At 46.0% G+C, this 26,934-nt stretch overlaps 1 protein-coding gene across 1 annotated transcript in view; it reads right to left on the bottom strand.

The window, feature by feature from the left end:
* Positions 1–8,836: 8,836 nt before the first annotated feature.
* LOC309415119 (lipoxygenase homology domain-containing protein 1-like) overlaps positions 8,837–26,934 on the bottom strand; it is a gene marked incomplete at both ends in the record, with an annotated part of 135,085 nt that continues 116,987 nt past the window's right edge. Inside the window, 5 exons of the mRNA XM_082012567.1 lie at positions 8,837–9,317; positions 11,882–12,043; positions 13,462–13,600; positions 14,716–14,886; positions 26,329–26,514. Of these exons, the coding sequence (XP_081868693.1) occupies positions 8,837–9,317; positions 11,882–12,043; positions 13,462–13,600; positions 14,716–14,886; positions 26,329–26,514 (1,139 nt within the window). The remainder of the gene's footprint in view (positions 9,318–11,881; positions 12,044–13,461; positions 13,601–14,715; positions 14,887–26,328; positions 26,515–26,934) is intronic.

Genomic DNA, 26,934 nt, shown 5'->3' with positions numbered 1-26,934 from the left:
GTCAAGCTTTCCTACCCTTGGGGGGGAAGAGGCAAAAAAGCAAAATCCTGTTTACAGTCAGAAGGGTTGCGCTCTTTGCCTCAGCCGCGTGTGCTTCCTTTCCTTGTGTTTACAGTGTGCTGCAAATTTAGAGAAGCTTAAAAAAATAAAAATTTGGAATGAAATGAATGAAGCAACAGGGAGGAGCTTCATTCCTGCTTATCTGCTGGTGCTGGACACTTTCTGTAGGGGCACAATGTTGGAGCAGATGCTGTTTCTTTGCTTTCCGTATCTTAACAAAACAGCTTGACGTATCTAAATCCAAGGAAGGGCTGTCTTCATGATTGCCATAGTCCGTCACGCTTTCTCCTGCGGGCAGTGAGGCTGGTTGGCTTCAGCAGCCGCTGCCAGCACTGGTCCAAAATGATGATTACTGGATTCGGCGCCTATAGCGGTGTTTTGGGGTAGAAAAATGCCGGAGAGGTGCTGGGAGATGTACACTGCCGACTCCTGTCCCACGCAAAACCATCTCTGATAACAGGACAGAGGAAAACTCGTTGCTTACGAGGCACTGCTGAGGCCATGAGCATTTCGGTGCGGGAGGGGAAGGCAGGTTGGAAGCGGGGTTTGCCGCTTTTCAGGTGGGCTGGGTTATGGCCCTGCACCCGCATGCGTTTGTATTCGTGTTTCAGGCCGTACCTATATGGAGAATTCGGTGGTTGTTAAAACAAAACTTAATTGCATTAACGCTCAAAACAGAATTAGGAGGTTTTCACCCTGAAGGAGTGAGCTGTTGCGATCCAAGCTCCCCTAGAAATAAAGATCTCAGCATGCCAACCACAGGGACTGAGATGAAAACCCTCCGGAGAACCCACATTCATGACCAAAACTCTTTTTTCTTCTTTCTTTTTTAAATCTTTTTGCTTTTTTTACATACTAGGGGAGAAAAAGAGAGATGCAGAGAATTGACAGGAGTTGCAGTCAGGAACATTATGTATTGAAAATGCTGATGTGACGGGAAAGATTTCTGGCTCCCCTGAGCATCCATTTTGCTGGAGCCAAGCGATGCTCTCCAAGTAGAAACAATCATAAATTACCGTCTGAGAGATCATGGGATTCCCATCAGCTGGAATTGGAAAACACCAACCACAGAGGCACCCCAGAGATTTTTTTTTCCCCAACTGGGGAGGGGAGGGAAAGAGGGGAGCCCCATGTGGTGCAAGGATGCAGGAGCCCCTCTCTTGCTGTGCCCATGCAGGTAGGAGGGAGTGGAGGGGGACACGTGGTGGCATATAAGGAAGATAGAAGGAAGAAATTTTTCCCAATGAGGGTGGTGAAACCCTGACCCAGGTTGCCCAGAGAGGTGGTTGATGCTCCATCCCTGGAAACATCCCAGGTCAGGCTGGACGGGGCTCTGAGCACCCTGCTCTGGTTGCAGATGTCCCTGCTCATGGCAGGGGGTTGGACTAGATGGCCTTGAAAGGTCCCTTCCAACCCAAACTCTTGTATGGTTCTATGATTCTATGATATATTTGCCACCAAGAGCAAGTAATGGCTTCTTGGGGAATGTGGTGGTTCCAGCACTGATGTCCATGGGTCAAGGAGTGGTCCATCAATACCTACAGGCCTTGTTCCAGCAGCAGCAGATTGAAGCAGCATTAAAAATAATACTAATATTACTAATAATATGGACAAGCAAGGCAAGGCTTTGCTGCTAAAATACACTGTAAGCCGGTCTGGTCTGTCCAGACGTGAGCTGAGGGCGAAGCAGGGGGAGGAACAGGGCAGTGGGGACCCTGGCCAGGCGGGGAGGGAATGAGGAGCGCTTCCGAACCGCGCGTTTTCTTAAAGCCTATGCGAAAGTATTACTATTTGCCTAATGAACAAGCACAGTTTTTAAAAAAACAAACAAAAAAAACCTTTGGTGAAGAAAAGCACCAAATTCCCGTGGTCTCGTGTGAGTGACTGATCCCAAGGTGCGTGAGAATCTACAGCGTCTGGAGTTGCATCGGTGTGTCAGGTTCCTTTGCGTTTAAATAATTTGTACGAGTAGCTTGCGATAATAGGATGAGTTTAAAAACAAAATGAAACAAACAACAAGAAATCTCTAGGAACAAAACATTGATAGTTTACAGGGTTTTGTGAGTTTAAATGCCTTATATTTAACAATCATAATTTATGACTAACTTGTAGATATTGTGGGTTCTTATTTAATTATTTTTATAGTTGTTTTTTGCATTTTTAATTATAATTTATTTATTTAGAAATTAATACTAATTTTTTTTATTACTCCTATTACCTCATTTTTGCATTGTTTCTGGGAATGGAATGCTTTGCATGCATCGGTACTTTAAAAAAAATTAAACATGGGATGTGGGGGGTAATGCTTATCTTGTCAAAAAAAAAAGAGAAAAAAATCAGGGTGTGTGATTACAAACTGTATTACTGTGGTGCTGTTACCTTGGATACATTCCATAAAAATGCAAACCTTTGATTCTGTATGCTGTGACATAGTGGAAAACTGCAATATAGTGACTGTGTTTAGCACATATATATGAATATTATTTGCACTCATAATCAAACTCCGGTGATCCTTTCACTTGCGTCCTTGCGCATTGACGGCGACTAACAGCGCTCTGCAAAACCAAAATGTTTCGGCCGATTCTTGCTACTGCCCTGTCCCCGACACCGCTGGTGATGCAACTGCTCTTGCTGCTTGTGTTACCCTGCAATAACGCCTGGCTTGGGGCAACGCATGCATTTAGTGCAAGACTCTGCAAATTTCTTCAAAAGCCAAGGAAGGAAGCCCAGGCGTGGTGGCTCTGCCCAATTTTTGGTGCCTGTCGGTGCTCGGTCTGGCTCTTTTCACTCCCTGTGCATGCACCCCGGCTGGGCACTGCGGGGAGGATGAAGGAGGCGGTCGATTGAGCCTGAGCTCGGAGGCAACCAAACTGAGGGATTCGTTGCAATTTTAAAGGGTTGACCCCTGGTCTAGCTGAGAGGGGCTGGGATGGACGTGGGAGCAATTCAGCATCCCTTTGTAAGGTCTGGCCACGAGCATCTGCTGTGACCCAGCTGTGAAACGTCCATGGAGCAGAAGCCCTCAACGCTGATCTTCTTGATCAGTTGGTTTCATCGTCCCTGCCATTTTCCCCTTCCCAAGGGGGAAACCTCAACTTGGAGCTTTTTAACCCACTCTAGAGCTGGGACCTGCACCAGAACCCTCCCGTCCCCAAGGAGGGGTCAGCCCCAAGCTGACGTCCCACTCCTGCAGTGGTGGCCAAGCATCCCCAGCCCCAGCCCTGGCCGCGCCGCTCTCGCAACGCACTGCCCTTTCCCCAAAGGCTCCTGAATATCAAGCGCTGAAGCCTCACACGAGGGCTGGAGCACCTCTGATGATATTTTAAGCTTTAAGCCATAACTACTCTTGGTCAGCACAGATGCTTGGCCGTGTACGGACAGAAGTGGGGTTGGACGCTTGTGCTCAGCCGGTAGCCGTCCCCCCCAAAAGGCTTTGGATGCAATTCTCTTTTGGGTTAGAAAGGCACAAAATGACTGTACCTTAAGTTTTTTCTCTCTGTCCCTTCAGGGTGCTGCTCTGCTTTGTTGACTTTGCCTTACCCTAGGTTTAAAACCTGTCTGTGTTTTTTTCCTCGCTGCTCTGTAACACTCCTCCCCGGTGGCCTGGAGCTGCGGTTCTGAGCCGTGCAGGGACAGAGGGTCGGCTGTTCCCCCCGCAAAGACACTGTAAAAGAGATAAGTAAAACAAGGAGCGAGCGAACAAAAATCCTCTCCTTTAATGACCCGGGCTGGTGAAAGGATCACCCACATTTTTGTACTCCTACTGCTGTTCTGTTGTGCTGTGCAACATTTTGCTACATAGACTATTTTATAGAAGAAAGCTAGAAAAATATTTATTATTAATATTAAAGCAATAGTGCATTGAAGAAATTAAAAGACATTAGAAATTGTGTAAATGCTTAGATTCACTTTTGGTGGATTTTTTGTACTTTATTTATAACTAATAAAACAAACTGCATTGCTAACTATAAACCCGTGCCACGCAGAAGTCACCTGGCAAGGCGATCGCTTGGTCTTTATTTACTGCTGGTTTCTTGTTTCTTTGGGTCAACGTCAATTCTTCTTTTGCTCCTTATGCCTTTGGACTTTGAGGTGCACAAGGGACGCCGATGGGGTATAGAATGCTCTGCCCAGCTGGTTTGCAGAGGCTGTTGGTGCTTGAGCTCCATGGCAGAGGCGATGTGAGGCTCTCTGCACCGGGCACACGACCGTGTGTGATGGCCTGCGGCACTGGTTTTGTGATGAGGTACCAAAACCACTTTCTAGAACCAGGACAGAAATTGCCTGTTAAAGAGAGATTTCTCCTCTGAACACATCTCACAGTGCCTGCAGGATATCTCTAGCAAGTCCTGCAGAGATATCGACAGGTCCTCCACCCTCCCAGTAGAGAACCATCTCCCTCCCTGTGTGTCTCCTGTTTAATGACTAAGGAAAGAGAAAGTTACTGGAAGAAAAAAGAAAAATCCTCCAAATGAATACAGATATATTCGAGGGTATTTTCAATCCTTTTGTTACCTGTTGGAGAATCCAGAGGGCCACACAGCCAACTTTGCATCCTGCACAACTTATTTCATAGGTCCTCTTGCACTTGTATTTTTTCCCACGATGAACGATGCCAACCTCTGCTCCTACCCGCTCTCGATTTGGCTGTTCCTCCACATGCATTTCATGCAGAAAGGCTGAGACCAGTCCCCAGCTTTGACTATGTGATTAGACTAAATAAGCCTTGGAGAGAGGTGGCTGCTGATCATAGAGATTTGGTTCCCGTAGCGGAAGGGAATTGCCGGCTCCTCCAGCATCCAGCGAAGGCTGCATAAGGGATGCACCATATTCAGGCAACGTGGAGCTCCCTTTATAGGAAGCTTTCACAAATTCAGAAAACAGAAAACAAGTTAAAAATTACCTGCTGGCCCAGCTGGGGAAAATCTCAGTTGCTCGCTGAGGTCTTGCTGATGTCCTTCAGAAGGGTAATGATGCCAAGAGGGTTGCTTGAGGTGGCAACGGGTTTTGCTTCAAAGCTGCCGCAGCAAACGCGCCGCCGCCATCTGATAATAGCCCTGATGTGTGCAGCGAGCAGTGCCCGGTGGCTGTGCCGGGGAGGGAGAGGGGTTGTGCCCGTTAAGGCATAACAGCACGGACCAGGTTGCAATGTCTTTATTCACTGCCAGCATCTGCTCTTGCAGCAGCTGCCCGGGGCCGGGAGGCTTAGCCCTTATTTGTGTTTTGTAAGTATTTAAATCCTCTGCGGGCCCACAGGTTGCAGCTCAGGGCTGTACAACCCCATCAGTAAATATCTTTTTCTTTGGTTGTTTTTTTTAAATGGAGCTTTTTTCTATGTCAGAGTGGGCCTCTACACATAACGATGGGGCAGGGGAGATTATAAGATGGATACTTCAGAGCCCTCAGTTACTCTGCCCTCATGCACGTGATGTTGGAGTAGGTACACGATGCTGTGCAAAATGTTTCACAACAATTTCATAGAGATTTTCCTCCAGCAAGAGACAACCAGTCCCTTGTAGCATCCAACACTGCAAAGGACTCCTTGGTTATACCTATTTTTACTGGCAGCACCCAAGTACTTTTGTAAACACAGCACTTCACTGGCCTCCCAAAATGATGGGGACCACAGAGATGATGGGGTAGCCTGGTTTTGCAGACTCCCACTGAGTGCCGCCATCCTTGTCCTTTGCTCTTGCTTCTCATCCACATTAATGCTTCTCGGAAGAAGGAATGTACATTAAAACCCCACCAATTAAGAAAAAAAGAGCAAAAAAAAAAAGGTAGAGGGTGGCGGGGGTAGCAGGAGCTGTGCATCTGCCTAACATACAGCTTTGGGATGCTCTGCCCCGGCAGGCAGAGATTGCCTGAGCCCTGCAAAAGGCACAGCCCTGGGTCAATTTTGCCTTTTCTCCTCCCCAGTTCTCCACTTGGCCAAGAACATGTCGGTTTTAGCAGCTTAATGAAAATCCAGCCCTTGGAAAAACTCCGCTGTTGCTTTTTTACTTTTGTGGCATTAGCTGTTGTAGCAACAGAAGGACTCCCCAGAGCCAGGGTGGAGTTGAGTTTTGCACAAACAAGGGGCATTTTTGAAGTCTTTAGAAGAAAAAAGCAGAGTTTTTTCATGCTTTGCCAAGGTTGCCTTCCTGGGAGGCAGTGAGGTTGCTGACCCTGTACCAGCAAACTCCCCCATGGCCTTTTTCAGGGCAGCATTGCCTGGAGTTCAGCACAGCTCTTGGGCTGGACATGCCCGTCCAGGGGTGGTAGGTGGTCCTGACGGCAACCCAGATATCTACAACCCCACCTCTCACCTGCGCAGTGGTTTGGTGACACCGAAGACGTTTGCTACATGTGATTACTCCCAGATGTGAGCACACCTCATACGTAAGCCAAGGATTTCTCTTTCCTCCTCGCCCCATGCAGGGATGGTGTGTGGCTCAGGAGCTGCCTCACCGCCTCCGGGGCTGGGAGCGTGGCGCAGCACAGGTCCCATGTGTGTCACGGTGCATTTGCGCAGGGGCTGCCAGGGGTTAAACTGCGGTGATGCAGCGATGATACAAAACCAGCATCTCTGGCATCTCCACGCCAAGTGGGTGCTGGTACAGCATTTTAATGGGAAAAACTCCTACTTTGCTGCAGCACACATTTGGCTAAAAAAGGGACAAATCTATTGACAGGGAGGGTTTTTTCATGGGCTGGGGTGGGAAAAGCAGAGAGATCAAAAACCTGACCCTTTTTTTTTGTTTCAAAGCGCCCACTGGGGATCGGCTGCTTCGCAATGACACTGCACAAGCACAGCAAAAGCAAATGTTCCAGACTCTGCTGGTGGGACACGCTGGCTGTTTGGGGAGCCTGAGCCCCATCCCAGCAGGGTCCCGGGGATGCAACATGCCTGCTGGCCCCAACACCCACCTTCAGCCCTCCTGAGATTTGTTCTGCTCCTCCTGTGAGCTCCCAGCCCTCGGCTCCATCCTTGCTCAGAGCTTGGAAGCACCAGTCTGCAGTGAGGAGGGAGAATACAGCCCGTAAGGGCTGCTATTATTATTATTCCCATCAGTGAGTAGCTGATCATTGATGAGGTTAATTACTGGGCTCATTTAAGCAACTTGCTCTGCTCCAAAACCATCAGTTACCATAAAGGTTTCTAAAATGAATTAGCCTGAGCTATTATTTGCAAACTGGCACACACAGACCTGCATAAGCTCAAGTCTTTTCAGTGGTGCTTGCTGTGGAAAATAAAGATGTGGTGCTTCCCCAGCCAGGCTTTGGTGGAATGCAGCAGCTTTCGAATATCCAGGAGCAATCAACAGCACTCGCAACATGCCCCTAACTCCTGCCTCAGCATCGTTAGCCTTTGCTGGGGACTCCGTTGCCCATCACCAGGCAGGGATTCAGCAGTGGGACAGTCCTGCCTTGTGGCCAGGCAGGTCCAACTAGCACCCTGCTCCAGCTGCAGATGTCCCTGCTCACTGCAGGGGGGTTGGACTAGATGGTCTTGAAAGGTCCCTTCCCACCCAAACCATCCTGTGATTCTATGATACTATGTCCCAGCCAAAGCATTGTCCCCAAAGCAGGGACTGAGGGGGTGGGTGGGCTCAGTGGCTTTAACCCAGTCTTGACCCAGTTGATCCCCATTTGCACAAAGTACTTGTTTAAAACCAGCTTCTGGGAGGGGGAAAGAGCTAGGATATGGGTAGACCAGGAGGAAGATCTCCTTCTCATGGTGGCTCAGACACCCCGTTTTCACCTCCAAAGGACGTCCCCCCGCTGCTTTGCTCCCTGGGGAGGGAGATGGGGCTCCAGAAGTAATGATTTGTAAACAGCTTTTTTTCTTGGTACCTGTTGAAATGCAAGTAGCCGGGAAGAGCTCACCTACAGGAGCACTGGCCCTTATCGCGGCTGGGAAATCCCTTCTCCACCACAGAAGAAAGCGAAGACGCAATCCTTATTAAAAGAAAAAAAATCGAAATGAACGGCAGCTGCTCTGAAATGGAGTTGGTATTCAGGCCATATAGGGTAAGATTATCCTGAGACAGCTTTGAATATAGCTAGCACAGCTTCCTTGCAGTGGAATTGATTATTTAGTAGGTCTTTTGCTTTGGCCACTGTAGCTGTAGATCTCCTTTCTGGGCAGACCCTGATGAAACCAGCCTGAGTGCTGGGTCTGGCTTGAGGAGGAAAGACCACGGGTGGAAAAAATCAAATCCCACCACTTCAGACCTGGCTGAGTGGGTAATGGGTCCTTCCCAACCTCCCTGCAGAAAGCCCTGCTGTGCCCAGTGCTTTCAATGTGGCGTCTTCTGGAGGTGTGCACGTGTGTGTACGGACATGCAGTGTTCACTGTTGCCAGAAGCGGGAAAAACGGGGATCTCCAAGTTCAATTTTCTTAAATACATTGGCTCAATTATCTTATTCCTTTTACTCATCTTAAAGGGGAGCTCATCAGTCATGGAGGCCAGTGAGCTTTCCCAGACCTAGCAGGGCGAAGCACTGAAATCAGAAGATGGCATCTGAGCTGTTAAAGCATAATTTATGGCTCTGCTAGTTGTGGCTTTTAACCATAAATGAGAAATGTATTTATTTCATTCACAATTTTATACGCACTTTAAAAAAAACAGTATTACTTTTACAAAATGTTAACCCAGGAAGAACATCTTGCTGCTAAAAATCTCTCAGTATAAAAGGCAGTGTGTTAAAAAGTAAAATGCAATATAAAATGGTATAATGAGAAAAATGTGCATGCACGAGGGACTGAAGCCCTCCTGCAGCCCTGCCCTCCTCAGTACCTAGGAAAAAGCTCCCTCCAGATTAACCCATCGCCCCGGTTTTCATCCAGCCACTTCCCGCAGGGAAATATGGTGGTCACACCGGTGGCCGAGTTGGTGATCTCCACCCGCTCCACCAGCCAGCCTGGCGCCAGGCCACTGTTGTCGTGCTCAATCCGGACTTTTTTTAGCTCCCCCATGTCCAGCGTCTCCAGGTAAAACCTGTTGGTTTTGCCCCGCTCAAAGAGGTTCCTGAACTTTTGCTTCAGCGCCCGCTTTCCCGAGTCCCCGTTCAACCCGAAGATGGTGATGAACACGTTGGCGTCAGTCCCCGCTCCCTTTTCAAAGCCTGTGACCACGATGGTCTCATATTTGACTGGCACCAAGCTCCGGGCTTTGCTGGCAAAGCTCTCGGTGACCTTGGCACACTCAAAGACTTTGTAGTCCCGTCTCTTGTAACGCAGAGGGATTTTCACATTGCACCTGAAAAAGTATCTGCCAAAGGAAGATTAGCAGCATGTTAATGGTACGGATGGCCAGTGTACTGGGAAAATGTTATGGACTGAGCACGCTACTAAATTGCCCAGTATTAATGCTGTTTCAGTACTTGTCCATGTGTGTTCTAGCACTAGAGTTTCTCTCTAGAAAGACAGATTGAACATTGCAACTGCAACTGGAAAACCCAACATCTCCCTAGACAGCCACGGACACCTCGCACCTGGGAGGGTTGGTGTGGGGCACTTGTCACCTCTTTTGCCCGTGCAGTGGCATGCCCGTTCACAAACCCACAGCAGCAGGACGAGCAATCCGCCCGGCAGCTACTGCAGCCCAGCGCTGCCGAGTACAGCTGGTCTGAGAGCAGGGAGACCAGCAATTGTCCTCGCTGATGGTATGGTTAAGGTTGGGCTAGGAACTAGGAAAAAGAGAATGGGAAAAATGGGAGGAGGAGGTTTAAATCCCACCCTCCTTCCCCGTCCTCGACTAGATCACGCAGCCCATCCTTAGCAGGCAAAAAAAAAGCATCGAGCACAGAAATGATAGGCACCAGATGCCGAAAGCCCTTGGCTCTGCAGTGCTGCCTCTGGGGACGTGCAGGGAGCACACAGCACATCCATACGGCACCGCGGACCTGGCGCCCGGCCAGAGGCTGGAGCACTCTGCTTTTAACGACGTATTTCATTTCCAACGATGCAGATCATTTCCAGATGAGTTTTTCCCCCTCCTCCCCCCTTCGCCAAACTGCAGCAGGTCCTCCTGGAGGGAGCGTAGCTGGATGGCAGTGCCTGCGCCTAAAATAAACACCTGGAGGAAGGCTTACTGGGATTCCAGCAGTACTGTGTTTCTTAAGTGCTTTCAACACTTTTGACATTTTCTGCAGCCAAAGGAAAGCACTCCTTTCTCTGGAAAGAAGCTTTGTAAATGAGAAATACTGGTGTGAGCAAAATTTTAGGCTCAGGGACAGAAAACCTGCATGAGAGTGGGGTGGAGAGATTGCTCGTTGCTGCAGTTTTATTTCCTGGGCTAACATAGTATCTCATGGTCTGGAGTTATAATGGAGCATGCCAGTCTTCATGAGGGGCAAGAAGAAAAAAGATGACCTTTCTAGCCCTGGGATTTTCAAGAAAAAGCTTCTAAATAAATCCCTTTCACATACTAAGATCTACTACTAAAAGGCAAAAATCCCAGTGTAATTAAAAAATATTGCTGCAGCAATATCATAACTCTTTTAATTTGGTCTTTGGCTTGACTGGGTGGATTTTTTTGATGCTTGGGTTCAGGAATATCTGAAGTAAGAGCTTGGTCTCATAGTGAGATCTGCTCCAGTTGACCGTTTGCAGAGCAAACACCACTGTGAAGTGCTGCATCTGCGGAGCCGCAGCTCTGCTTCAGTGCGACGACAGGCTGCAGCCTTTACTGGTATCTCCCGGCTGCCCTCTTTAATTTACAACTTCAAAAAAACGGGGGCTTTATGAGAAAATCTTTGGCACCTTCCAAATATACTACTTCAGCAGTTTCAGCATGCTCCCAGTCAGTTTAGTGCACGGATTTGGCTGCACAGATGGACTTTAAGGGTTCCAGGTTTTTCCCCACCAGGAGAAAAGAACATGTTTTAGTATATAATTGACTGAGTTTTCATTCAGCAAATATTATTGTGGCTCTTCTGCTGGCTGATTAATTTGCTAGGAGAGACTCTTAGCTTCTAAAAAAAAAATCCACTTCAAGGGTTTCTTCTTAAACACTCAATTGTCTCAGCTGGAACAAACTCCTTATAGTTAAATTCTTTAGCAGCAATGGAAATGTGATGGAGAAGAAAAGAAATCCACAATTAACACTGTGGATATTTTCTCTGAAGGGCAGTTTGTTCTGATTTGACAATCTTCTCTGGTTCCTGCATAATCCTTGTGCTATCATCTGCTTCCTGAGTTGTGAATGTCATCTCTTCCAAAGACGGGCCTCAGACCAAAGCGTGTAAGACCTGACATGTTCAGGGCTCTTCAGTCAGGTACCATTTTTCAGCCGTGGCAGATTTCATATTCCAATATTCAGTCATATTCAAATCAGAGTAGCTGAGCTGCATGCAACCTTTCCAGTGGGCCTTTTGGACCATACCAGAAGGATCTCTCATCCAAACCAGCGTGAATTGGAGGTTCAGGTTTTGTCTCACTCTCAGCTCTTTTCTAGGAGCTCTTTTTACAAGACTTACCTAAAGACAATTCTGTGCAGAGCATCCTACAAACTCCTTAAATTTCAGTCAATTTAAATATTTTTCACAAGCTGAGACATTAATTTGTCATAGCTGCGAGATTCACCAAGACAACTTGTCATAAATTTATCTGCACGTGCAGGTGCCCTCTCTAGCGACTCAGAAATTGCACAGGCAAGTCAGCTGTGGGCTCGACACACCAAACAGCTTGTTCTTAGCTTTCAGAAAGGAATGGAGATTTGGTAAGACTTTCCACTATTGCTCAAGTCTGAAAAGCTTAGGAGGACACATGTGGAGCTGCTCAGCATCCCCATGCCCTCCCGGAGCAGCTTCTTGCAGATGAGAAGGCACTTACTTGTTGCAAAGCTCCATCTCCGTTACGATAATCTCTTGGACATGCCAGAAGACATCAGCTTTTGCAGATGACTTCTTTCCATCTTTTGGGCAGTGACCAACACAGATGGCTGCAATATCACCAACATTCTTTGAAGAAAACTGAAATGTGTCTATTGCTCCCCTACAAGAAACAGGGAGCAGTTTCAGTTAGTGTGTTGAAGGCTGGCAGTCACTTGTCTCGTACGGACATTAAGTAATTTGCACATGGCTACAGAAGATAGAAAATAAGCCTTCATTTAAAGTAATTTGATTTAACCTACCACCATTCAACACAAAGTATAATTTCCATATTTAAATGTAGTATTTTCTCTGATTAGGTGTGACATTTTAAATTGTTGCCACTAGGACTTTCCAGGATAAACTTTCCACACACAAAACCAATTTGCCGCATTATAGATAAAGCTAAAGAATGACTAATTTCCCTTCCGGCACTTATTCATTCATCCTTGACAGATACTGTATCTGTTACACATCTACCCACCATAGCTGTTTTAAATTTGCTAGTTCTGCCACCCTTCCTGAAGCTCAGCTTGAAAACAGTTTAAAGAAAAAAATAGGTCTCTCTCAAACCCTTGGCTCCCTGTCGTGTCCCATGCATATCTGTTAGGTTTATCTCCTTGGATCAGTCCTTATTCCAACCTGCCTCCAAGGATGGACTGTGACTAATGCTTTGGAGAGTGGTGTCTTTAACTCCGCTGTAGACACCATCAGCTGAAGGTCAGGAGGAAGCTCCTCCTGATCTTTCCTGTCTCACAGGAAATCTCAGCCATTCATACTAGAGTCCACGTCAGCTGTAATTTCACCTTTCTTTTCAGAGCCACAAGAAAAACCTTTCCTCCCTGCAAAGCAACAGAACATCAGCAGTGTCCATGACTTTGAAGAGGTTCCCATTTCCTAAGGGCGTGTGGTGTCCTTAAACAAAGTAGAAAACCTGTCTCACACCTGGAGCACTTCGGTCCCACATGGGAGAAGGAATCTGCCACACGTTAGATAGATGTGCCTCCAGCTCGTCGGCGCCCAAGGCTGATACTCATCTCTCCTCACGCGACAGTGATCTTTCAGCCTTACTTTGCCTGGAAAGTCAAATCTGAGCAGCTCTGACAACATTTAGCCTCCAACTATTTTTACTTTCTCTCTGATTCCCACTGCCAGTGAGATGCTGTAAAAGGAATTAAAAACACCTCCAGCTTCCTTCTGCTCCTCCCAGCTCAAAAATACACAACCTCCCTGGCGGCTCACCAGAAGCCCATTTGCACTTACTAATACAAAACGACACACACACACATGCATCATCTACATTTTCTTGTACCAAATGCCTTTTTCCTATCATTGTAAAACCTGCTCTGTGTCTGCCCATCAGAAATTGATTTTACATCTTCCTTTTACTCCAGGTGAGAAGCCATTAGGCTTTTTGGAAGGTGGATGAGAAACAGCATGGCACAAACGCAACTCTGTAAACCATCCTGGAGAAGAGGTGGCATTTGTAGAAGACACACAGTGGGTGGGGAGTTCCTCTAGCCCACCAGCCAGACCCACTACCTTTCAAATCTCCGTTTCTTGGAGGAGTTCTCCATAAGGAATTCTTTTGAGCGGCCCAGCTTTCCTTCTAAGATGATCCAGATGTTTTCCTTTGTTTCTGCATCCTCTCTGTTGCTTGTTACTGTGACAATCTCATAGGCTTTAAAGCATAATTAACACACACGTTAAACAGAAAAGGAAGAGCAGATGGCCAGAAAGTTCTCTTCATTTGGCTGTCACTTTGCTTAAAAACTCTCTTACTAATATTTATCACAACACACCAGAAAGCACTTGCAAAATAAGGATGGAACCACACTGAAGCCTGTGGGACTTTAGACTTCTGCGTGCTTTGGATTTCACACAGGGGTAGAGTAGATGAAAAATATGAGTACTGCTTGATCAGCTGGCAAGAGTAGATGGAGCTGCTCTTGAACAAGCTGTGTCCAGCTCCCTGCTGCACTCAGCACTCCTTTTTTAACACAGCCCAAATCCTACAGTTTTTGTCCCACCGTTCCTAACGGGCCAGTGAGGGTATCCAGGTCCCCCACAGGATACGCTCAGATGCTGTGGTGGCATGTAAGTACCCAAAATGGCAATCACAAGGCTGATTTTTGCAGGGCAGAGTGAAATCACACTAAAGTAATGTGATTATTGACTCTCCAGGACTCTCCTGAAAAAGAGCGCTGCAGTGCAGGAGTTCTTGAGATGTACTTTGCATATTATCAGTGCGGTTAAATAACTCTTGCTCTCTCTCTCACTCACCACATTAGACACCAGTGTAATTACCTTGGACTCAGTGGAATTATCCAGAGCAGACCCAGGGCTATGGGATGTTAAGCTCAGCCATCATATTCAGCTGGGATACTTGAGCTAGTAGCCCAGAACATGTTAAGGAGGAAGCTGGAGCAATGTTACTTACAAAGCTTTAAGGACTAAACTTATTTTCCACCTCAAAGATTCAAGCCCATTATTTCTAATGAGACCATAATCATGTGTCCTTATGGCTTACTGCTGGATTGAACTGCTGCAGATGGGTCCCTCTTAGGTTTCAACCCAGAATGAGATGTTTTTGTTCCTCATAAATCCCGATTTGTTTTTTTCTTACCACAACATTGCACTTTTGCACTAAAGGGTACCTTAAATAATCCAATCCTTAAAGCCTGCAAATACAAACATCTATTGCATGGGAACCCTTAGTAGAGCAGCTTGCAGGAGATGTGGTCCCAAGGCCTCTGAGGTCCCTCCGCAAATGCCACAAGTCAACTCTAAACTTACCAGTCCGTTCCTTCAGTTCCAGGATGTCATTATTGGCACAAGCCAGTTCCCTTATGAGCTGCCCATCATCTTCACCTTTAGCCAGCCAGCGATCACATTGGAAGCGGAATGTCTTGTCCATGGCGCAGTCCTTCACGTCAATATATTCCAAGTGCCAACCTGGTGCGATTCCTAGCAAAACAACAAAATAAAAAAGATTTGGATATTTTCACAAGGTAAGGAGATGGATACCTCTCCTTGGTAGCACCCTGCTGAAATGGTTGGTATTTGTTTCAGAAAATGTCACCAGTGAACAGACATTGTTCTGATACCAAAAGCAATGTTGGCTTGCTCAAGACCATAATCCCCTTCTAGAGTCAGGCCATACTTTTGAGGGGGTTGCTGGTTTTTGATCAGATATAAGGGTGTTAGAGCATGCTCCTGGATAAACTAGATTTCAAGCTCTCTGGGGAAGGGATCATCATTTGTCCTTGCCCAACACTTTATATGAGATGGGGCTTCTGCAATACCAGTAGCAGCAGCAGTGAGCAGGGACAGCCGGGGCCAGTGTGCCCGCTGTAAACATACCAACACAGGGACCGTCCCAGTAAGAAGCACAACTGTAGCTTACGGACAACAAACCTTTACAAAGCCCCAGGGACATCAGGGCCCTGCAGAACTGTTTGCCAGAGCCAGAAGCATGGATATCAAAGGGTTTGGGGGCAAAAGTTAATGGAGCAGCTTCTGTCACAGAAACTGCTTCAGATTCTTCCTTCCATTTTAAGGGAAACATGAAGCCTTAAAGCCAAAAGAGAAAGATATGAGTTTATGTTCCACCTAAACCCCACCCCTCCATGACACATGTCTGTGTTAAAAAAGACATAGCGGTGTGTGCATGGTTTGTGGTGGTCCCTTCAGGTTTTGGGAATGCTAGTTGGTCACAAGCTGTACGTTTTAGTTTTTTCCTCTATGGCCCTTATTACCCCCAAACCCTTCATATTTGGATTTGAAGGTCAATTCCAACTTGCTGCTTTGACCCTGCCAGCTAGCACATGCAAGGAAATTACCTATGCTATCCTGACTTTGCCACCAACCAGGGTGAGTTCACTAATGCTGCGACAGGACATGAACATAGGACAGACTAAAGTGACGGATGCTCCAGCAGGGACCACCAGATCACCTAACTTTTGCCTTGGGGCCTTCTGAGGAGTCATAGCTCCCTTTTAGTTTTCTACTCTCCTCCCCCCTTCTGCTCTTTTTTTTTTTCCCCAGTGAAAAAACAACTTGAAAATGAAGAAAAAGGCATTTGGGAACATTTTCTTGATTTCTTCGTTGAAATAGAAGCCTTTGTTGAGCTTAGGGGGATGGGAGGTTCTGACAGCTCTACTTGCAAGTCCTGTTATTAGTCAGACAAAGAAAGGTTATGTTCACGATGAAAGATCTCTGCTGACATATTATTTACATCCCAGAGACATTAAACAGCTCTTGCTCTTCCAAGAACTCACTGCCATGTGCCTACTTCCTTAGTTTGCAAATATTAATCTTCTTTAGCCCACAAAAGAAAATTATAGCAGCTTTTTGAGTTATGTAAATCCCTCACCCTGCTCTTGTGGACTGCGATCCCTCCACACCATGTGCTGGCAGTTCTCTACCAGCCTCACAGCCATTCCTGTTTTGCACTTCTTCTTCCTGAACCTTCTTCAAGCTAGGAAATAAACTGCTACAAAGCACAGACCTCAACCAAAGATACCATTTTCTCCTTAAATTGCAGGGGCACAGAACTGCAGAAATATTGTGGCTGGAAGATGTTCTCTCTGAAGAACATCTAATCCAACCCCCTGCTTAGACTAAGCTCAGCTAAAGCAGGTTGCTCAGGTTGTGTTTGGTCAGGTTTTGAATTCTCCAAAAATGGGGACTCCCTGATCTCTCTGGGAAACCTGTGCCAGTGTTTGATCTCCCGTGCACAGAAAAAAGCTTTTTTCTTATGTTTCAGTGGAATTCCCTGTATTTCAATTTGTGTCCATTGCCTCTTGTCCTGTCACTGGGCACTGGTGAGAAAAGCCTGTCTCCACCTTCTTTACTCCCCCGATCAGATACTTGTATGCATCTGCAAAATCCCCCTGAGCCTTGTCTTTTCCAAGTTGAATAGTCCCAGCTCTCTCAGCCTCTCCTCATACAGCAGGTGCTCCAGTTCCTTAATTGTCTTTGTGGCCCTTCACTGGACTCACTCCAGCATGTCCTTGTCTCTCTTGAACTGGGAGGACAGTGCCATATGCCAATGACAAGACCTGGGCAAATACCACAGGTGCAGCACCCAGGCAGAGGAGCTAGGTGCACCACCCGAACATGCAAGACCTCCTCCAGGCTCCAGCAGCAGGACAAAGGTACTAGAATCATAGAACAGTACCGGTTTAGTGCCTCCTGGGCAGATCCTACCAAGTTCCCCAGGGTTCCCACTGCCCCCTAACTGGAACAACTTTCTCTTTGGGGCTGTTTGGAAATTTATTCTAAACATGTTGGCAGTGTCAGTCATTAATCTTTTTGGCAGGCTCATCTCCATTTAAGTTCAATGAACATCTCTGCAACATATTCAGGAGGCTGCTCTGCTTCCATCAAAACTTTAGTTAAAACAGTACAGGATGAAAGAAAGAAAACATCCCATCCTTCTCCAGAGAGAGAGATCAATGGCTGCAGACTGGGATAGAATAAATCAGTGATCTTAGTCTTGTTGCCAGCAGTGAACAGCATGATTGGGACAGGATCAGTGCTAAGCAGGGGTATCGGAAAGAAGCCTGAACGAGATGCACATACTCTCCTCCCCCTTCTCCAGCCTGGTCCCAGTAGCCGCTCACCAGGAGAGCTGCAAGAAAAACCTGCTCTTTTATCACAGGGAGAGCTGGGCCAGAGCTGGCTTTCCAGCACATGTTGGAGTTGAGGGTGAAGCAAGCACAAAGAGCAACTTTTCCTGGTGTTCTCTGGAAAAGATGCATTTATCAGCTCTGGGCTATTTAAAGAGCAAGGTCTGGGCTCTGTCAGGGGGTCAACACTGTAAAGCAAATACCAGCAGGGTGTCCCTTATAGCACAAGGGTACCTCAAATCACTGGCTGGTCACCCTTAGAAAAATGGTGCTACTGTCCCAAAGCATCCTCCTGTTTGCTTTAGAGAAAAAAATATTTCTCTTCGCTCCACTAGAATTGGTCTTTCCTTTTTGCTGTTTTCCTTCCTGACGGTGAGCAACTTAAATTAGATTAGGAGTCCTGGAAGCTGTAAAGAATCCTATATTGCTTTTCATTTCTCAAGGGAAATAATTCATCCCAGGTGAATGCTGAACTGGTTATGTCCAAAGCAACACATCTTCCCACCCTGTCCATGTCAGAAGTGGTGTCACATCAAGGGTTTCACTGCCACAGCATTAAACCCCATTTAAAATGTGAATGGAAGGATTGGTTTGGGGCCAAAAAAATGATTCTCCTTTACCAGACAAGGCATTGTTTTTCTTTTGTTTCAGACTGGGAGAATACACATTTAATTTCTTTTTGCATTGATCTGGAAAAAATGCTAAGTCCAGAAATGCACAGAGTCTAAAAGTGAGACTTTCCCTCTGTTGAGCTGGCTCTGTGGGCTGGGGAGCACATCAGTGGAAGGAGAAGAAACCGTATTTGCAGAACTTTGCACTTTTCAGGTCATGAAATCCTGGATTCAGGTTATTACCCTGTTTACATCTTCTGTTCCTGTGTGGCGCTTGCAGAGCAATGGGCTCAGAGACGTTACAAGAAGCAACAGGAAAGGAAACTACATCCCATACAGACGTAACCCCAGAGGAATCAAATCCTCAGCACAACTTGGTTTATGGAGCAGGCACCGATGAAGGAGTGAGGAAGAGGAGCTAGAAAAGTGGTGCAGACGTAGTAGGGTGGACTGACTTTCCTAGGTCCTGTCCACTGCTCACACAGCCTGGTTGTGCAGGAGAAACTGGAGGATCTCTGCAGTGGTGGCTCACCAGACTTTCCCCTGGATGCTGTTGGATGGTGGATCCTGATCCACCGTGAAAGCCACAGCTGCTCCATCACTCAATTTTCAGCGCTTGCAGTTTGTACCCTGTTGATGCCTCGACCAACAATACCAGGAGAACAAGGGCTCAGGAGCGAATCGACTGCACCAATGCCTTGGAGAGCATCGCGGGCTTTTCTGCAGTCACCCCAGTACAAACCAGGACCACTGCATTCATCTCCATTGCTGCTTTGGGGCAGAAGGGAGGAAATAGCACATATTTGAGCAGTTCCCGCTTGATTATGCAGGTCTTGGTCTTTAAAAGAGTTTGGCCACCACTGTGCCTTTGTGGAAGATCCCCTATCACCATAACAAGTGTTCAATGTTTGTAACAAAAGGTACTTCCCTCCAGGCCTGTTTTGCTGCCATCAAAATCCCCAGCAGCAAACCTGCCCTAACAAAACCCGTGTCTGTGCCACGTAGGTTCCTTAATGGTCCGCAGCTGGAAGTGACATTTTCAATAGCGTGCAAAACATTTCAAATGTAATTAGAGGAGGAGAAGAGCTTTGGGGAAAACAGAATCACTTTGCTTGCTTGACTCTGGCAGTTGTATTATTTAGCGTCATGTAGGGAAATGTATTCTGTTCCCCAAGTGTTCTTATCCAAAAGAGCAGTTATTTGTCCCATTTATAGTCCTTTCCAAAAGGGCCCAAGCTGACAATAGGGTGATGTTGGGCAAGGACCCTCTGTGTACGTCTGCAAGATCTTCAAAGGACCCTCTTATCTCTTTCCCAGGCAAGGCTAGAAGTCTGTGCTTTCCTGACGTTGGACAGACAGGCTGGATCGTGCACCTCTTGTCGTCATTTCTGCAGCAGTCAGCGCAATCGAGTCTGACGTTAGAAGTAGTAGATGTAACACAGATAATGACGTCACTGCTTCATTTAACTAATACCCCAACTTGCAGCACCAGAAGTTTCCTTTGCCCCTCTTGGGAACAGCCACCACTTGCACTAGCCTATATTCACCCCTAAAATATTAAGCTATTCTGACACACGCAGAAACATGGGAGGATGGGAGAAAAAGTCTGAGAATAAACCACGTGGTGGGTTCATCATTCACCAGGCACCTGGTCCCTGACCTTGCTCCAGTGAATATTAACTATTCCTTGCGAAATGAGAGCTGGTGGGATCAAATCTGTGCTGGCAGAACCACAGCCAGGCTTGGATACACACTTGTCCATGAAAGTTAAACTGTCTCCACTCTTTGCAGCCATATTCATCGACCTTCCCCTCTATCCCTTGTCTATCTGTAGGAGACCTTCTTTGGTTTGGTTTTGAAAGCAGCTGATGCCTGATCAAAGATAATAGTTGTCATTACTGGTGCTTACATTCCCATTGAAGTAAAAGAAAAATCCTGCTTGGGACATTGGCTGCTCAGGGGCCAGTGAAGAATTGCTGCTTCCCAGCCATTGACAACCATCAGCCAGCACTGCTCAGCCCCCTAATTGCTTTTTGTAAAAGATTTTTACATTTTCTGAAACATAAAGTAATGACCGTTGCAAAGACAGTTCATCAGCCTTGTGTGCTCTGACATTATTTATCCCCTGCTTGGTTAGATGACCATCCATCCCTAAATCCCACCACCTGAGACGTCACCCAGAAAGTGGTGGGAGTTTTGATAGCAGCAGTCAGATCGCTAGAAAAGGAGCGTTAATTGTGAGGTGTTAAAATCATGGCATCTAGCTTTGCATCAGTACATCCCAAAACACTTTAGGAAGGTGAATAATTTTTATCCCTGATTTACATAATTAAAAACGAGGTACAGGGATGTGATTTATGCAAGGTCATTCAGCAAGCCAGTGGCAGAATAAAAATAGATCCGTTTTGTATCTCTCTCCTTTAGGATCATGTTAGTTCACACCACAACCTTTCTGATCAGAGCAGACAGGCGATGCAAAACCTCTCACAACCTTTGAAAAAGAAAAAACTTAACACTTGGGACAGTTTTAACAAATAGGTTCCCTGTCCCCCCTCCCCTTTTGTCTATGGAACTTGTTCAGTCCAGGATTTGACTCAGGTCAAAACCACCCATAAATTACTCTCAGACAAAAAATCAAAACCAAAACCAAAACAAAACCCACATCTTACTGATAAACTACTCCTGTACAAAAACACTTAACAGCTCAGAGTGAAGATACAACAGTTTCTCAGATTATATTCTTGCAATTGAAGCATATTTTGTGTTTTACTGAAGCATACTTGATGCGAAAACGTTTAACAAGGACACAGGATAATTTGTCCCCAAGAGGAGCAAAGGAGGCTTGTAGAAAAGAAACGTTTTTACAGAACTGATAATTCTACAGCTATATCTGGCCTTTTGGGCTCTTTCCACTCTGTAGTGAAGCGTTCTGCAGTTACAGGAGATTTGGGAAGAAATGAATGACTCTGCAATGTCAACACTGAAGTCTTCACCTTCTCTCCAAGTCTGCTGTTTTATTTGCTTACATCTTTTTTTTTTTTTCTACTTAATATCAACTCTGGACTGTGAGATCTTTGCTGTGTCTTTTGCTTGGCTGTACTGCCTGTAGCACATCTTTGTGACTGGACTGTTGAGTCCAGGAAAAAACCTGCCGTTGAAGAGGGAGGAAGGTGCATAGCGTGTGAGGAGGGCTCTGCAGGTTGGCGCTGGGGTCTCCCGAGGTGCTGAAGCCAGATTTGGGCAATCTGAAGGACTAAGCAGCCATGGCATGGTTGTTGGCACGCTACACAGGTCTGCAGCGTGCATGCCTGTTTGTGCCTTGTCTAAGGTGTTGACTTCAGTCCATGCAGAAAGATGCAGGAGTTGACATTTTCTTCCTCTGTACTGAGTCATCAAGAAAACAGGAGGGATGATGGATTCTCGTCTCCTTGGGCAGTTTTGCATATCTATTTCTCTTCCTCTGACTTTATATTTAAAGCAAAAAATATTCAACAAATTTGCCCCATGGATCAGCAGAGTTTATGAAGCAACAGTCAAGTGCTGAGAAGACGGCTTAGAAAAGCCCTTCTCAAGTCTGATGGCTGAGCAAATCCTTACAAAGGGCTAAAAAGGCAGATATTTAGGTTTCTTTTAATACAAATGCCAAAAAGGCTTGGAATCATGTCTGTGAATTGCAGAAACATATCCCTGTAAAAGCCATGTCCTGAGAGTTCAAGGCCTGGGCAATTCAAGATCTGATCGAAGATACTGCTCCTGAAAAAGGTAGTTCCTTCAGAGAAAGAAAGGAAATACAAGGGTATAGCAATGCTTTTGACTTGGGTCCAGATCAAGAAAGGGGGATAAGGTACTTTCTCCGCTGGAAGAGCCACATAAAAGGAGTCACTGGGGCAGTTAGGCTATTTAAAACTCAATTAGACAATGTCAAACCAGTCGGTGTAATTGAGAGAAGGGCCCTGTTGAGGCAAAGAAGAAGCTGGGCTGCATAACCTTGGTATTTACTTCTGTCTTTGCTCCTATAATAACACAGAGAAGTCTAGTTTATCCGTAATTAGACTCTTCCTGGCTCCCCTTGGCTGATGGCTACTGAGATAATCAAGAACCTGAAATTAATGACTTTAGAAAGACTGCTTATCCTCTGGGTTCAAATCTATTCAGGCAGATGAGGGAGCTAAATCCAGATTTCCCACATCTCCTTGTTGCAAGGAGAAAAAGGAAACAAAAAAAAGGGTAAAAAAAAGCTTTTTATAGGTAAATAATTCCATTACTGAGATACTGAGAAACTTTAAGCCATTATTCCAGAATGGTGATTTAGACCTTAAACCAGAGAAAAAATTGAGGCCTATATTTAGAAAGCCAGCATTTCTACAGACCTACAGATACTGATCTTGCATAAATGTAGAAGTAAATGAACTCGGATATGAGAAAATACATAGTGCCTATCTGAGATCAGGAGATGGGGAGTCTGGAAGCGATTAAATTTGCTCAGGGAGTCTAAATATATTAGGTCGAACATCAGTATCTCAAAGTAAACAGGGGCAAGATAAAAAGACACACAGCAAAACTTAAAACTGAGTTTCATTCACAGAAATTCATTGTTACCAGACTCTTGCTGGTGAGTTCTAAACATACGAAAAATCAGGAACAAGTTCCTTGAAATTGCACTTGTGAAGTCTCTAAACTGCCTGTTTTCAAATGAATGCCTATCAATTTTGCTCAAGTCAGAGGAATTAGATGGGGGTTTCATTCCTCCTTTATATCTCATACCGAAATGCCGCTCAGCAGTTTTTGCGGGGAAAATGGCATTTAAAGGCATTAAAGTGGGACCATAAAACTAACATGCTTTTCCAGAGGAGGTAAATGCAGTGTTTGCAATTTAAAGACCTTCTGACAGTCTTTGCCATTGCAATTACTGTCTCTTCAACTCTGAACACCCCACTGCAGTCAAATTTCAGTGAAAAGATAAACAAAAGTGGGATGTGAACTGGGAGCAAAGCCACTGCAGCAAAGCTTCACTGATGGGGATGGATGCTGAGCTGGACTTCATGGCAAAGTAGCCACCTTGGGCAAGCCACTTAAATGTATTTTATCCTGAAATGGCGGCAGATTGGTTGACTTCTTGCTGGGACCAGGTGATGTCTGAAAGAAAAAGAAGCCTTTTGATGGTTAGCAGTTCCCTTAACTAGCTAAAGGCAGCTGACGTGAGTCAAAACAGACTGATGCTGTCATTGAGGCTGATTGTTGAGAAAATTAGGAAAAGAACATCAACCATGTTCCAAGCGTTCAGCATGTAAGGACCAATGGGGTAGGCCAGTGTGAGTCTGAGTCTTCCACAGACCATTGGCAGAGAACCATTTAGTCCAAAAAAGAAAAAAAAAAACCTAAGGAAAGAATGATCAACATCTGATGCCTCAAAGTAATGGTAAATACAAGCACATTTTTCTTTAATACCCAAAGTCCCCCAAGCATCTGACAAAAAACATACATGACCCTCGAACCTTGACCCCACTAATCCTTTCCAAAAAATAGAGCCAGGAATTTCTAACCAGTGGCACAGCCAATTTATATAAATTATATAGAGAGAGCAAGCATATATGCAAAGGATAGCTATAGCCTGGGATCCCAGCAGTAATAAATACTCTACCCACCCAACAAACTGTCATGCTGCATTGTGTGAAGTTTTAGATAGGATATGCCTTTCACATGACTAATGCAAGAACAATGAAGACAACATATGTTATGATTTAAACTGCAGTTGTCCTTCTTTCTAGAGGGAAAAACAAGTACATTTTTGCTGAACAAAACCTGAGCTTGTTGTTTGTCCAAGGCTTAACCGTGCAGTCAGCTAGGTCTGGTAAAAACCCTATTAACTATTATTTATAAATGGAAACCAGTGATATGAGGGGAAATAAGGAAAGAAAATATGAGGTTGCAATGTGTATTTATATTCATAAATATGAAGCATTTTTTCAGGTTCTGGGCACATGGTTTACTATTTTAGCTGGCTTGTGGTGGCTCTTTGGGTACATGCTCTTAGTCCACAGCAAATTTAAAGTAACCGAGCCTATTTACTGCCTAGCCTAAGGCTAAACTCATTTACTTCCCTTTGCCACTAACCAAGAGCATGCAGATAGCAACTACCATATCTCAGCTGTAATGTGGTAACTCTCCAATCTGTATCAACATCATCATCAGTGGCACGGAGAAGGTGAACCGTGACAACTTGTGCAAGAAAGAAAAGGCAGCCAAGTGCCTAGATCCACAAGATTCACTTGTCATGCAGCAGAGAGCAGACCCATGAGACTCATCACCATGGGATGCCATCGGTGCTAAATATCTCCTGGAGAGTCTGGACAAGCACTTGAATGAGAAAATTCACTGAAAGTTACTTAAAGGACAAAGGTGATACTGAGTTCAAGAGATGCCCTGAGCTATGCCTAGTAAGATGCAGAGGATTGGGGAAGGATTACACAGGCTCACCCAGTTCCTCCTCTTCCTCGGGCACCCAATGACACTGTTGGAATCAGCTTCTGGGCTCGACAGACCCTTGGTCTGACCCAGTTCTCATCTTCCTACATGGCAGCCTGAGCGTGCCTGAGCCCTAAGGAGCAGCTCTGCTCTGGTGGGTGTATTTCATTCTGTCAGCATGACCAGTCACCAGGGACCCATAATGCCTCTTGAGGAAAATGTTCTTTTTGTAGACATTTTAGCTGGTAATATGTTTGAAAAGGAATCTGCAAGTCCACATTGATTTCTTGCTGCTCCCAGAAGGACTTCTGAACCACCCGTGCAACTGCAGAGATGCCTGTTTGATGAGCTAAAGCTCTAGTGGGTATTTTGATAGATCTTTCCATTTCTGCATCTAAACTGCAGATTCAAAGAATAAGTATTTTGGCAACTAAAATCAGGTAAAAGCAGCTCCCTTACTGCATTCAGCACCAGCTATATAACATGATATTACAGAAGTTAATCAACTAAATTGTCCTGTGTTGTGGGAGTGATAAATACAAGCCCAAAGCTTGCAGTGGCTGGGAATAAACGATCATGTTAGGTGGATGGTGGTATTTCCTATTTCGTATTTCACAACAGACAGAAGCTACAATGAGTTTTCTTTTATTTTTTTTAAATAAAAATAAGGAGGCAAACTTCCAGTGGGAGAGTTTGATCCAGAGGTAGCATCTTTTATTAATATTGCATGAGATGCAGCCTACCCCATCTGCCACAACTTTGAGAAGTCGAGAAGATGATGACCAGGATGTGTCCATACTGACATATAACCCCAGCCCAGCCATAAACCAGCTGCCTCAGTACAACCAGGTAATGACTGGGTAGTCCTGCTGCCATTCCTCCCAGGACTACGATAGATACTGCTGCCCAAACTGCCTTGTTGGTACTGACCCAGGTGGGTCTATGGAAACCATCAAGCTTCACCTTTAGGCTGAAGGAAGGGCCTGCCATTAGCAAGCAAGTCATCATTAATGCAAGATCATCTCTTTCAGATGAAGGTGGAATGGGATGAGATGTCATCACAGCAGTGTGAGTGATGCATTTGTTACAAGATGCTGCTTGGTGCCTGAATGACAACACAAATGACTATGGCAGTGGCTCTGCTGTGTGTGAAACCAGTTAGGGTATCCAGCAGCGGGGAAATGTCAGAATCTCTCTCAGCAGGGCACTGCACACTCACCAGCTGATGTAGTGATTGTAATAAAGACAGACACAAATCTTTATCTTCTACAGCTCACTGAGTTATGCCAGGTTGCATTACCCCAGGTGCTGATGTCAGGATGACATTAAATTGCTAGGAAAGTGCCATATTGACCAGTGAAAAAGGTATTGCATTGATAGAGTCAGCGTGTTGGGGTAACAGGCTGGATGGCTTTGGAGGAGCTATCAGTGCTGCAGTGGTGGCTATAAGCTCAGACTGAAGGTGGGGACCCATTAGAGCAGATACTACACCAGCACGCAGGGAGATGGTCTCCTGCATGAAGGGTCGAGGCAGCCAAGCTGGGACACAGGATCCAGGTAAAATCCTTGAGGTTACCCAGGTGCAGCAGAGCTGGGAGCAGTGCCCTCAGCCTGCCCCATGTCCTTGGAGGAGGATGAGTTTCCTCAGGTGAAAACGTTTGTCCTGCCCTTTACCACCCCGCTCAAGTCCCTGCCCTGACCTTTGTTGTCGTGCCAGATCCGCACTTTACAGAGATCTCCCAGGCTCAGCATGTCCGAGAAGTTGAATTCGTCCATCTGGTTCCTCTCAAACTTGTTAGACTTGTTGGAGTCCTTCAGAGCCAGCGTCCCGCTGTCCCCGTTCTCCCCAAACAGGATCAAGGACACGTTGGCGTCGGTGCCCGCTCCTGGAAGAAGAGACCAAGGCACACAGTTACGAGCTAGCCTGCCGCACAGGGCTGACACCCAGCCCCAGTCGTGTGGAAATGGAGGCAGCAACGGCAGGCTGGATGAGGCTGGAGTGATGCTCAGGTTGCTCTGGGCACAGCCAAAGAATTTCCGTGAGTTTGCGCCCTGCAAGGAGGGCACCCCATGGCAGCTAACAAGCCAGCCCTTCCAGCTCATCCCCCGAACACAGGTGGAACGCTTTGCCCTTGCATTCAAGGTGTGGTGACCACGATGACAGCAGTACTAATTGGAAGCAGGAGTATCTGCTCTTGACGGAGCACTGTGCATCGCGTTGCTTTGCAGAGGATGTCAGCGTCGTGACTCCCTTTTTCCCAAGGTGGCTTGGGAAGAAAAGTGACTTACCCAGCAACATCCAGCAA

This window comes from Phaethon aethereus (genome assembly GCF_964289735.1).
Source record: "Phaethon aethereus genome assembly, chromosome: W".
Taxonomy (NCBI): Eukaryota; Metazoa; Chordata; class Aves; order Phaethontiformes; family Phaethontidae; genus Phaethon; species Phaethon aethereus.
The sequence above is the reverse complement of the archived record's forward strand: the minus strand, read 5'-3'. Positions and strand labels throughout refer to the sequence as shown.